Raw genomic sequence first — 11495 nt, forward strand, 5'->3', positions numbered from 1 at the left:
TAAAAATGATGGTGAAATAAAGACTTTTTCACACACACAAAGAGTAAGAGACTTTGCCATCAGTCGACCTACACTATAAGAATGTTAAAGAGACTAGGCATAGTGGCTCACTCTTGTAATCCCAGCACTTTGGGAGGCCAAGGAGGGTGGATCGCTTGAGGTAAGGAGTTCAAGACCAGCCTGCCCAACATGGTGAAACTCTGTCTCTACTAAAATACAAAAATTAGCTGAGCGTGGTGGCAGGCGCCTGTAATCTCAACTAGGGATGCTGAGGTGGGAGAATTGCCTGAACCCGAGAGGCGGAGGTTGCAGTGAGCCAAGATCATGTCACTGCATTCCATCCTGGGGGACAGAGTGAGACTCTGTCTCAAAAAAAAAAAAAAAAAAAAAAAAAAAGAAAGAAATGTTAAAGAAAGTTTTTCAGGCAGAAGGAACATGATACCAGATGGAAACTTGGAGCTACACAAAGGAATAAATAAAACAAGAAATGGAAAATATGTGAGTAAATGTAAGATATATTTTTCTCATTTAAAATTTAGTTTAAAAGATCATCAACTACCTAAAGAAGAAAGAATAACAATGTATTATGGGGTTTGTAACATATGTAGAAATAAAATGTATGATAACAATACCATCAAGCATAAAGGGGTGAAAAGAAAATATGCCAGTTTAGCCGGGCGCGGTGGCTGATGCCTGTAATCCCAGCACTTCGGAAGGCCGAGGCGGACGGATCACAAGGTCAGGAGATCGAGACCATCCTGGCTGACACGGTGTAACCCCGTCTCTACTAAAAATACAAAAAATTAGCCGGGCGTAGTGGTGGGCGCCAGTAGCCCCAGCTACTTGGGAGGCTGAGGCAGGAGAATGGCGTGAACCTGAGAGGCAGAGCTTGCAGTGAGCCGAGATCGTGCCACTGCACTCCAGCCTGGACGGCAGAGCAAGACTCCGTCTCAAAAAAAAAAAAAAAGAAGAAAATATGCTAGTTTATGTTTCTAACTTTTACGTGATGTGATATAATGTTATTTGGAGGAAAACTGATAAACTAAAGATGCATACTGTAAACCTTAGAGCACGGGTTGGCAAACTTTTCCTGTAAAGGGCCAGATAGTAAATATTTCAGGTGTTGAAGACCATACAATCTCTTTTGCAACTAATTAACTCTGCTGTTTTATCAAGAAAGTAGCTGTAGACAATATTTAAATGAGTGAGCATGGCTGTGTCCCAATAAAACTTTATTTGTGGACTCTGAAATTTGAATTTTATGCCATTTTCATATATCCCCAAAATATTATTCTTTTGAATAATTTCAACTTAAAAAAATTTTTTTGAGACAGAGCCTTGCTCTGTTGCCCAGGCTGGAGTGCAGTGCCACAATCTCAGCTCACTGCAACCTCCGCCTCCCAGGTCAAGTGATTCTCATGCTTTAGCCTCTCGAGTACCTGGGACAAAGGTGTGCACCCCCACACCTGGCTAATTTTTGTATTTTTAGTAGAGACAGGGTTTCACTATGTTGTCCAGGATGGTCTCAAACTCCTGGCCTCAAGGGATCCACCTGCCTTTGGCCTCCCAGAGTGCTAGGATTACAGGCACGAGCCACTGTGCCCCGGCCCATTTCAACTTTTAAAAAATGTAAAGCATTTTGGGAAGCCAAGGCGAAAGGATTGCTTGAGGACAGGAGTTTGAGGCTGCGGTGAGTTATGATGGCTCTACAGCACCTCACTCAGGGTGAGAGAGTTAAGACTTTCTCTCAAAAACAGAGAGAGATTCTTTTGCTGTTCGTAAGCATAATGATCAGGTATTCATGGTCATGTGTAAGACATGCCTCCCTCCAACCTTGTTACGATGTGGACGTCAGCACATGCCCATTTGATGATCTGACATGAGGGGAAAAAAAGTAAAAAGTAGGCTGGGAGCAGTGGCTCAAGCCTGTAATCCCAGACCTTTGGAAGGCTGAGGCGGGTGGATCACCTGAGGTCAAGAGTTCAAGACCAGCCTGGCCAACATGGAGAAACCCCGTCTCTACTAAAAATACAAAAAAATTAGCCAGGCATGGTGGCGGGTGCCTGTCATCCTAGCTACTTGGGAGGCTGAGGCAGGAGAATTGCTTAAACCCTGGGGGGTGGAGGTTGCAGTGAGCCAAGATCGCGCCACTTCACTCCAGCCTGGGCAACAAGGCGAAACTCCGTCTCAAAAAAAAAAAAAAAAGTAAAAAATTCTTCTTTTTTTTTTTTTTGAGACGGAGTCCTGCTCTGTCTCCAGGCTGGAGTGCAGTGGCGCGATCTTGGCTTACTGCAACCTCCGCCTCCTGGGTTCAACCAATTCTCCTGCCTCAGCCTCCCGAGTAGCTGGGACTACAGGCACGAGCCACCGTGCCTGGCTAATTTTTGTATTTTTAGTACAGACAGGGTTTCACCATGTTGGCCAGGCTGGTCTCGATCTTTTGACCTTGTGATCCACCTGCCTTGGCCTCCCAAAGTGCTGGGATTACAGGCGTGAGCCACCTCGCCTGGCCATAAAACCTGTTCTTAACAAAGCTCTCAGCCAGAAGAATTTCAAATAATTTACATAGATAGTCTGCCCTCAACCAGTGGAGCATTACTCCCCACTCCTTAAATGTGAGCTGGCATAAAGACTTCCTTCCAAAGATTACAGTGTGGAAAGGGAGAAAAATGAGTAAATTTAGAGAAACCTGGCAAATGCTAACCTCAGCTGGGTGATCAAAGTCAATATCAATAATGAGAAGTCAGGCAGGGCGTGGAAGTTGCAGTGAGCCGAGATCGCACCACTACACTCCAGCCTGGCCGCAGAGCGAGACTCTGTCTTAATAATAATAATAATAATAATAATGATGATGATGTCATGTTGTCAGTATGTTTGTTTGTTTATTTGTTTTTTGAGACAGGGTGTCCCTCTGTTATCCAGGCTGGAGTGCAGTGGTGCAATCTCAGCTCACTATAACCTTCGCCTCCCAGGTTCAAACGATTCTTCTGCCTCAGCCTCCCGAGTAGCTGGGATTACAGTCCTACTCCACCACGCCCAGCTAATTTTTGTATTTTTAGTAAAGACAGAGTTTCATCATGTTGGCCAGGCTGGTCCTGAACTCCTGACCTCAAGTGATCTATGCGCCTTGGCCTCCCAAAGTGCTGGGAGTACAGGTGTGAGCCACTGCTCCCAGCCTGCTGGTATGTATTCTTGACCTGATGTGATGAAAATGGCACTTTTACCTTTGTAGTCTTCCTTTGTAAAACTGATAACCCTAGTTTAACCATGAGAAAAACATTAGGTAAATCCCAATGCAGGGACGTTCTATAAAATGCCTCACCAATACTCCTTAAAACCATCAAGATCATTAAAAAAAGGATAGTCTGAGAAACTGTCACAGACTTGAGGAGCCTGAGGAGATATGATGACTAAATAAATGTGATATCTTGGATGGGATCCTGGGTCAGAAAATAGACATTAGGTTAAAACTAAGGCAATCTCCCAAGTGTCCATTCATTGACAGATGAAGGGGCAAACAAAATGTGCGATATCCATACAATGGAACATTATTCAGTGTTAAAAAGGCAGCTGGGCATGGGGGTTCAGGCCTGTAATCCCAGCACTTTGGGAGGCTGAGGCGGGATGATCACTTGAGGCCAGGAGCTTGAGACTAACCTGGCCAACACACTGAAACCCTATTTTTAGTCTCTACTAAAAATAGAAAAAGTTAGCTGGGCATAGTGGTGCATGCCTGTAATCCCAGCTACTCGGGAGGCTGAGGCAGGAGAATCACTTGAACCCAGGAGACGGAGGTTGCAGTGAGTCGAGATGGCACCACTGCACTCCAGCCTGGGGGACAGAGTGAGACTCTGTCTCAAAAAATGAATAAATAAAAGATAAATAATAAAAATTAAAAGGAAAGAAATTCTGACACATGCTACAACATACACATTATGCAAAGTGAAATAATAAGCCAGTTACAAAAAGACAAAGTCTGTTATGATTCCACTTATATGAGACACCTAGGATATCTAGAGAAACAGAAAGTAGAATGATTGCTGCCAGGGGCTGAAGGCAGGAGGAAATGGAAAATTGTTTCATAGTATAGAGTTTTAATTTTTTAAGATGAAAAAGTTGAGATTGGTTGCACAATGGTGCGAATATGCTTAACACTATTGAGCTCTATACTTAAAAATAGTGAAGATGGTAAATTTTATGTTAAATGTATTATATCACAGTTTAAAAAATGCTAAGGAAATCAGGCCAGGTGCTGTGGCTCACACCTGTAATCCCAGCACTTTGGGAGGCCGAGGTGGGTAGATCACTTGAGGTCAGGAGTTTGAGACCAGCCTGGCCAACATGGTGAAACACCGTGTCTACTAAAAATATAAAAATTAGCCAGGCACTGTGGCAGGCACCTGTAATCGCAGCTACTTGGGAGACTGAGGCAGGAGAATCGTTTGAATCCGGGAGGCAGAGGTTGCAAATAAGCTGAGATCATGCCACTGCACTTCGGCCTGAGTGACAGAGTGAGATCCCATCTCAAAAAACAAACAAATAAAATACTGAGAAAATTCGAATAGAGTATGAACTTTAGTAACTAATATACTATGCTAATAATAAGGAAAACTGGATACAAGATGTATAAAAATGCTGTACTATGTTCATGATTTTCTGTATATCTAAAACTGTTCTAAAAATAAAGTTTATAACTAAAAAAAACCCAACATTCATAGCTCATGGGCCATAAAAGCAGGCCATGGGGCGTATACTTACCATTGCCTTAGAACAAGTACTAACAAATTTTAAAGCAGTATAGGTAATTAGACATTAGTAGAGATAAAATAAATATTTTAAAATATTCAATTAATTCAAAAGAAAGCAGAAAAATAGGAAAAAGAAATAAAGTATATATGGGGCTAATAGAAAACAAATAGCAAGATGGTAGATTTAAGCCCAATGATGTTGACAATACATCAAAAGTAAATTATCTAAATATTCTAAGACCGAATTATCAAACTGGATAAAATAAAACAAAGAACAAGACTCAACTTTATGCTATCTTTAATACGTAAGATTGGCACCTAATAATTTCAGAGAAATGATGGAAACCAGGAGACAGTTATATGATGTATTTGAAGGCCAGGCACGGTGGCTTATGCCTGTAATCCCAGACTTTGGGAGGCCAAGGTGGGAGGATCACATAAGGCCAGGAGTTTGAGACCAGCCTGGCCAACATGGTGAAATTTCATCTCTGCTAAAAATACAAAAATTAGCCAGGCATAGTGGCAGGTGCCTGTAATCCCAGCTACTTAGGAGGCTGAGGCACAAGAATTGCTTGAACCCAGGAGGTGGAGGTTGCAGTGAGCCAAGATCACACCACTGCACTCCAGCCTGGGTGATAGAGTGAGATTCAGCATCAAAAAAAAAGTATATATTTGAAATGCTGTAAAATAACTGGCAAACTAGACAAGTGAAAATATTCTCTAAAAGATGAAGAGGCTGGGCATGGTGCCATGCACCTGTAGTTCTAGCTACTTAGGAGGCTGAGGCAGGAGGACTGCTTGAGCTCAAGAGTTTGAGGCCAGCTTGGACAACATAGTGAGACTCTGCCAAGAAGGAGAAGGCAGAGAAGAAGATTCCATTCTGACATGTAAGAAGCTTGGAAGTAAGTTGTCATTCTGCCAACTAGTAAAAAGCTGAACCAACTGAAAATTCAACAACTTCCTCTTGGATTCATCACAGGGAAAGCTGCTGTACTCAGAATTGGAGAAATAGACAGGTGGAAATGGAGAATCACAATTTACCAGAGCAGAAGAAACACATCAGCAAAAATCCCCCTGGGAACCAGACCTGAATTGTAATTGATGAATTGTTGGAGGCTCAATGTGAACAAGTCTGAGAGTTAAAAATTCCAGGGAGAGGCCAGGTGCGGTGGCTCATGCCTGTAATCTCAGCAGATTGGGAGGCTGAGCTGGGCAGATCACCTGAGGCCAGGAGTTTGAGACCAGCCTAGCCAACATGGTGAAACCCCATTTCTACTAAAAAAAATACAAAAATTAGCTAGGCGTAGTGGGACATGTCTGTAATCCTAGCTACTCAGGAGGCTGAGGCAGGAGAATCACTTGAACCCAGGAGGCAGAGGTTGCAGTGAACCAAGATTGCACCACTGCACTCCAGCCTGGGCGACAGAGCGAGACTCCATCTCAAAGGAAAAAAAAATTCCAGGGGGAACCTAGTTACAGGAGGGACCCCCCAACACACACATACTTTTGTGAGTTTTACTTACCTCCAGGAGGTTAACCAGGTTCTCATATGAAATATGCCAGAGCATTCTGTTCAGCTTCACAAGGCCTGCCCTCAAGAGGAACTATTTTACCAGAGCCTAAACTATTGGGTTTTTAATTTTTTCAGAGCCTACAATTTCACAGGCTCTTTAAAAGATTGAGACAATCATAGGTTAGAGAGCATTTCCCCTCTCCCACACTTTACCACTACATTACTAAAGAAACTGCAGTTTATTTTGCTCAGCACATCAATCATGTCTCGCTATCCAAAAAAAAAAAAAATTACGAGACATACATACTGAAGGATAATAGAACATAGTTTGAAGGGACAGAGCAAGCATGAGAGCCAGACTCAAATATGGCAGGGATGTTAGAATCATCAGGCCAGGAATTTAAAAATAACTATGATTAATATGCTAAGGGGGGGCGGGCACAGTAGCTCATGCTTGTAATCCCAGCACTTTGGGAGGCAGATGCAGGCGGATCACCTGAGGTCAGGAGTTTGAGACCAGCCTGCCCAACACAGTGAAACCCGTCTCTACTAAAAATACAAAAATTAGCGGGGAGTGGTGGCAGGTGCCTGTAATCCCAGCTACTCGGGAGGCTGAGCCAGAAGAATCGCTTGAACCTGGGAGGCGGAGGTTGCAATGAGCCGAGATTGTGCCACCGCACTCCAGCCTGGGTGACAGAGCTAGACTCTGGTCTCAAATATATATATATGCTAAGGGTGCTAATGGATAAATCATACAGCATGCAAGGCCAGATGGACAATGTAGACAGAGAGATGGGAATTCTAAGAAAGAACCAGAAGGAAATGTTAGAGATCAAAAACATCATAACAGAAACAGCGAATGCCTTTGATGGGCTCATCAGTAGGCTGAACACAGCTGAGGAGAGAATCTCTGAGCTTGAGAATATGTCAATAGAAACCCCCCAAAACAGAAGAGAAAACATTCTTCTTTCTGAAGACTGAAAACACACACATACATGCACGCGCGCACACACACACACACACCACACACGCACACACAAAGCCCAGAATAGACTATCCAAGAACTGTGGGACAATTACAAAGGGTGTAACATACAAATAATGGGAATACCAAAAGGAGAAGCAATAAAGGAACAGAAGAAATATTTGAAGCCATAATGACTGAGAATTTCCCAAATTAAAGTCAGACACCAATCTACAGATCCAGGAAGAATTTGAGAACAGGAGGCAGGATAAAAGCAAAAAAAAAAAAAAAAAAAAATCTAGGCATATCCTATGCAAGGTGCAGAAAATCAAAGATAAATACAAAATCTTGAAAGAAATCAGAGGAAAAAACCAACTTCCTCACAGAGGAGCAATGATAACAATTACATCTGGCATCTCCTCAAAAACCACGTAAGCAAGAACAGAGTGGAGTAAAATAGAATCATGCACCGCATAAAGACATTTTGGTCAATGATGGACCACATACAATCGTATGGTGGTCCCATAAGATTATTACACCATACCTTCACTGTAGCTATTCTACATTGAGATACGTTTAGATACACAAACACTTGCCATTGTGTTACAGTCACTTACAGCATACAGTACAGTAATGTGCTGTACGGGTTCATAGCCTAGGAGCAACAGGCTATCTCACACAGCCTAGGTGTATAGTAGGCTCTGTTATCTAGCTCTGTGTACGTTCTCTCGATGCTGTTTGCACAACGATGAAATCACCCAATGATGCATTTCTTCACATGTATCCCTGTTGCTAAGTGATGCATGATTGTATTTAAAAAGTGTTGTAAGAGAAAAACCATCTACCTGGAATTCTGGGACCTGTGAAATTATCCTTCAAAAGTGAAGAAAAAATAAAATGCAAAACTATATATCTTCAATTTACAGAAGATAACACAGGAGAAAGCCTAGATGACCTTGGGATTACTTTTTAGATAAAACACCAAAGGCTTGATTCATGGAAGAAAAGATTGATAAGCTCGACTTAATTAAAATGAAAAACTTCTGCTCTGCAAAAGACACTGTTAAGAGAATGAGAAGACAATCTGCAGACGGGGATTGTCTTTTTTTGCAAAAGACATATTTGATAAACAACTCTTCCAAAATGTACAAAGAACTCTTAAAACACAACCATAAGAAAACAAACAATCCAATTAAAAAATGGGCAAAAGATCTAAACAGACACTTCACCGAAGAAGACATACAGATGGCAATCATACATAAGAAAAGATGCTTAACATCATATGTCATTAGGGAATTACAAATTAAAACAACAATGAGATACCACTACATACATATTAGGATGGCCAAAATCCAAAACACTCACAACACCAAATGTTGGCAAGGACATGGAACAGGAACTTTCATTTGTTGCTGATGGGAATGCAAAATGGTACAGCTACTTTGAAAGACAGTCTGGCAGTTTCTTACAAAACTAAACACATTCTTATCATACGATCTAGCAATTTTGTCCCTTGATATTCATCCAAATGAGTTGAACGTTTATGCTACACAAAAAAACCTGCAGATGAATGTTTATAGCAGCTTTATTTGTGATTGCCAAAACGTGGAAGCAATCAAGATGTTTTTCTGTAGGTGAATGGATAAATAAGCTGCAGTGCATTCATACAATGGAATGTTATTCAGTGCTAAAGAGAGATGAGCTATCAGGCGGTGAAAAGACATGAAGGAAACTTAAATGCATATTACTAGGTGAAAGAAGCCAGTCTGGAAAAGCTACCTACTGTTTGATTCCAACTATATGGCATTATGGAAAAGGCAAAACTTTGAGGATAGTAAAAGATCAGTGGTTGCCAGGGATGGGGAGAGAGAAGGATGAACAGGCAGAGCACAGAGGATTTTTAGGGCAGTGACACTATTCTGTATGATGCTACAGTGGTGGATATATATCATATACATTTGTCCAAACTCAGAATACTTAACACCAAGAGTGAACCCTAATGTAAACTATGGTCTCTGGGTGATAATAATGTATCAATATGAGTTCATCTATTGCAACAAATGTACTTTTTTTTTTTAAGACAGTTTTGCTCTTGTTGTCCAGGCTGGAGTGCAAAGGCATGATCTCAGCTTACTGCAACCTCCGTCTCCTGGGTTCAAGCGATTCTCCTGCCTCAGCCTCCCAAGTAGCTGGGATTATAGGCACACACCACCACACCCAGCTAATTTTTGTATTATTATTAGAGACAGGGTTTCACCACGTTGGCCAGGCTGGTCTTGAACTCTTGACCACAGGTCATCCACGCACCTCGGCCTCCCAAAGTTCTGGGATTACAAATGTGAGCCACTGCTCCCCACCCAAATGTGCTATTTTGATAGTAGCAGAGACTATATTGGGACAAGGGGTTTATGGAAAATCTGTGTGCCTTCTGCTCAGTTATTTTTTAAAAAACAAGAAGTTTATTTAAACAACAAGATGCTTGACTTGAAGGGAAAACTATCTAGGATTCTTCTTTTTTTTTTAGAGTAATTTCTCCCTACTTAAAGACAGATTGCCCTACATGTAACAGCTATGTACAAAAAAGTTATAAAATTGTCCTTGGTTTTATAATGACAAATGAAAAGCATTAAAATTCTCCAACTGAACAAGGTATGCAAGGATTTTTATGTTTTTTTTTTGTTTTTTTTTTTGTTGTTGTTGTTGTTGTTAAAACAGTGAGAGCAAAATAACTTACTGGAATATAAAGATAGGAGCTGAATGAACGTACCGCTAATGGAGAAAGGGGGTATTTTCACAGAATCAGTATTTTTCCCCATCCCATCTCCACTTGATGTCAATCAAAACATACCATTGGCTGTTTAGTTTTAAAAAATGCAGTATGCTTGTGCACATATATCAGTTACTTTATGTACAATAAAGAAATGGGGAAGGGAGAAATCAAAGAATAGAGAAAACTATATTGTAATAGTCAGGATGGGGTGGAACCAAATTGCAGTTTTCTAATTGAGAATGTAATCTTTTAATCTTGGTCTTTAAAGAACTGAGTTCGGGAGTAAAGAAGCAGGTTCTGGCCGGGCGTGGTGGCTCACGCCTGTAATCCCAGCACTTTGGGAGGCCGAGGCCGGTAGATCATGAGGTCAGCAGATCGAGACCAGCCTGACCAACATGGTGAAACCCCATCTCTACTAAAAATACAAAAGAATTAGCTGGGCGTGGTGGCGAGCGCCTGTAATCCCAGTGACTTGGGAGGCTGAGGCAGGAGAATTGCTTGAAACTGGAAGGCAGAGGTTGCAGCGAGCCAAGATTGTGCCACTGCACTCTAGCCTGGGCAATAAGAGCAAAACTCCGTCTCAGAAAAAAAAAAAAAAGCAGTTTCCCTTCTCAGTAGACACCTCCCACCTGCTGTTGGAACACATCAACTGTATCTTCAGTCTCCATTTCCAACTGTGCAGCTGTGTCTCTTTCATTGAGTGGTTGCCCATCAAACTGGAATCTGATTTGCCTCATTGACAATCCCTGTCGTTCACAATAGGCTTTTATTAGTTTACTGAGTGGTGTATGCCTCTTAATCTTAAACTGCACCACAGAACCATCCTGCCCCACCACCTTCAAATCAATATAATCATTGCTCTCAGTCTTTACTCCTTCCTCAGGCTTTTCATGGGCCATGGCGAGTGCCAGAGTGTCCTCAGCTGCTGCTCCACAAACGAGGTACCAGGTCCTCACTGAACGAGCACAAAAGCAGCACCAGGAGGGGCAGAATAACCCTTCTGCTCAGTTTTGCTGTGAATCCATCCACTGCACATCCTACAGGCAATTGAGATATTATGATACTATAATGACTGTGTGCTAATAAATTAGAAATTTTGGATAAAATGGTCAAAATTTTTGAAAAACACAACAAATCCTGTGGAACACCAGTATAGTCCTATATCTATTAGAAAAATTGTATCAGCAATTAAACATTTTCCTACAAAAAACACTTCCAGATGGTTTAGCTGCTTAATTCTTCGGAACATTAAATAAACAAATAACACCAGTTTAACACAAACTCCTTCAGAGAATAGAAAGAACACTTCCTAACTTTTTGGATGAGGGCAGCATAACCTTGATATTAAAATCGAACTAGGACATTACACCAAATGATAATTACAGAACAATTTCTGTCAAAACACAGACATAAAATCCTAAACAAAAATAATAGCAAATCAAATTCAGTACTAAATAAAAAATGATAATGCATCATGACAAATTTTAATTCATTCCAGAAA

The 11495-nt window shown here is 41.4% G+C and overlaps 1 protein-coding gene and 1 non-coding gene across 3 annotated transcripts; one reads left to right on the forward strand and one right to left on the reverse strand.

Annotated features, from left to right (window-relative positions):
• The first annotated feature begins 1763 nt into the window (after positions 1–1763).
• On the forward strand, positions 1764–1872 carry LOC115833590. Its single transcript, XR_004028972.1, has one exon. It is a non-coding gene; the product is annotated as a small nucleolar RNA U13 (small nucleolar RNA).
• An 8733-nt stretch (positions 1873–10605) lies between these two features.
• Positions 10606–10893, reverse strand: LOC100599346 (small ubiquitin-related modifier 2-like). Of its 2 annotated transcripts, XM_012503300.1 has the most exons (2): positions 10736–10893; positions 10606–10684 (listed from the first exon to the last, which is right to left on the reverse strand). In XM_012503300.1, exons 1-2 carry the CDS (start codon positions 10891–10893, stop codon positions 10606–10608), a joined length of 237 nt encoding a protein of 78 aa, XP_012358754.1. The 2 variants fall into 2 exon arrangements, with proteins under 2 accessions (XP_012358754.1, XP_012358753.1); XM_012503299.2 differs by having other exon boundaries at positions 10606–10893.
• Positions 10894–11495: the final 602 nt, after the last annotated feature.

This window comes from Nomascus leucogenys, unplaced genomic scaffold, assembly GCF_006542625.1.
Source record: "Nomascus leucogenys isolate Asia unplaced genomic scaffold, Asia_NLE_v1 Super-Scaffold_258, whole genome shotgun sequence".
In the NCBI taxonomy this organism is placed as follows: Eukaryota; Metazoa; Chordata; class Mammalia; order Primates; family Hylobatidae; genus Nomascus; species Nomascus leucogenys.

Excerpts from the sequence above, each read along its gene's own strand:
- LOC100599346 (XM_012503299.2), bottom strand. The coding sequence starts at position 10,893 with ATGGCCCATGAAAAGCCTGAGGAAGGAGTAAAGACTGAGAGCAATGAT.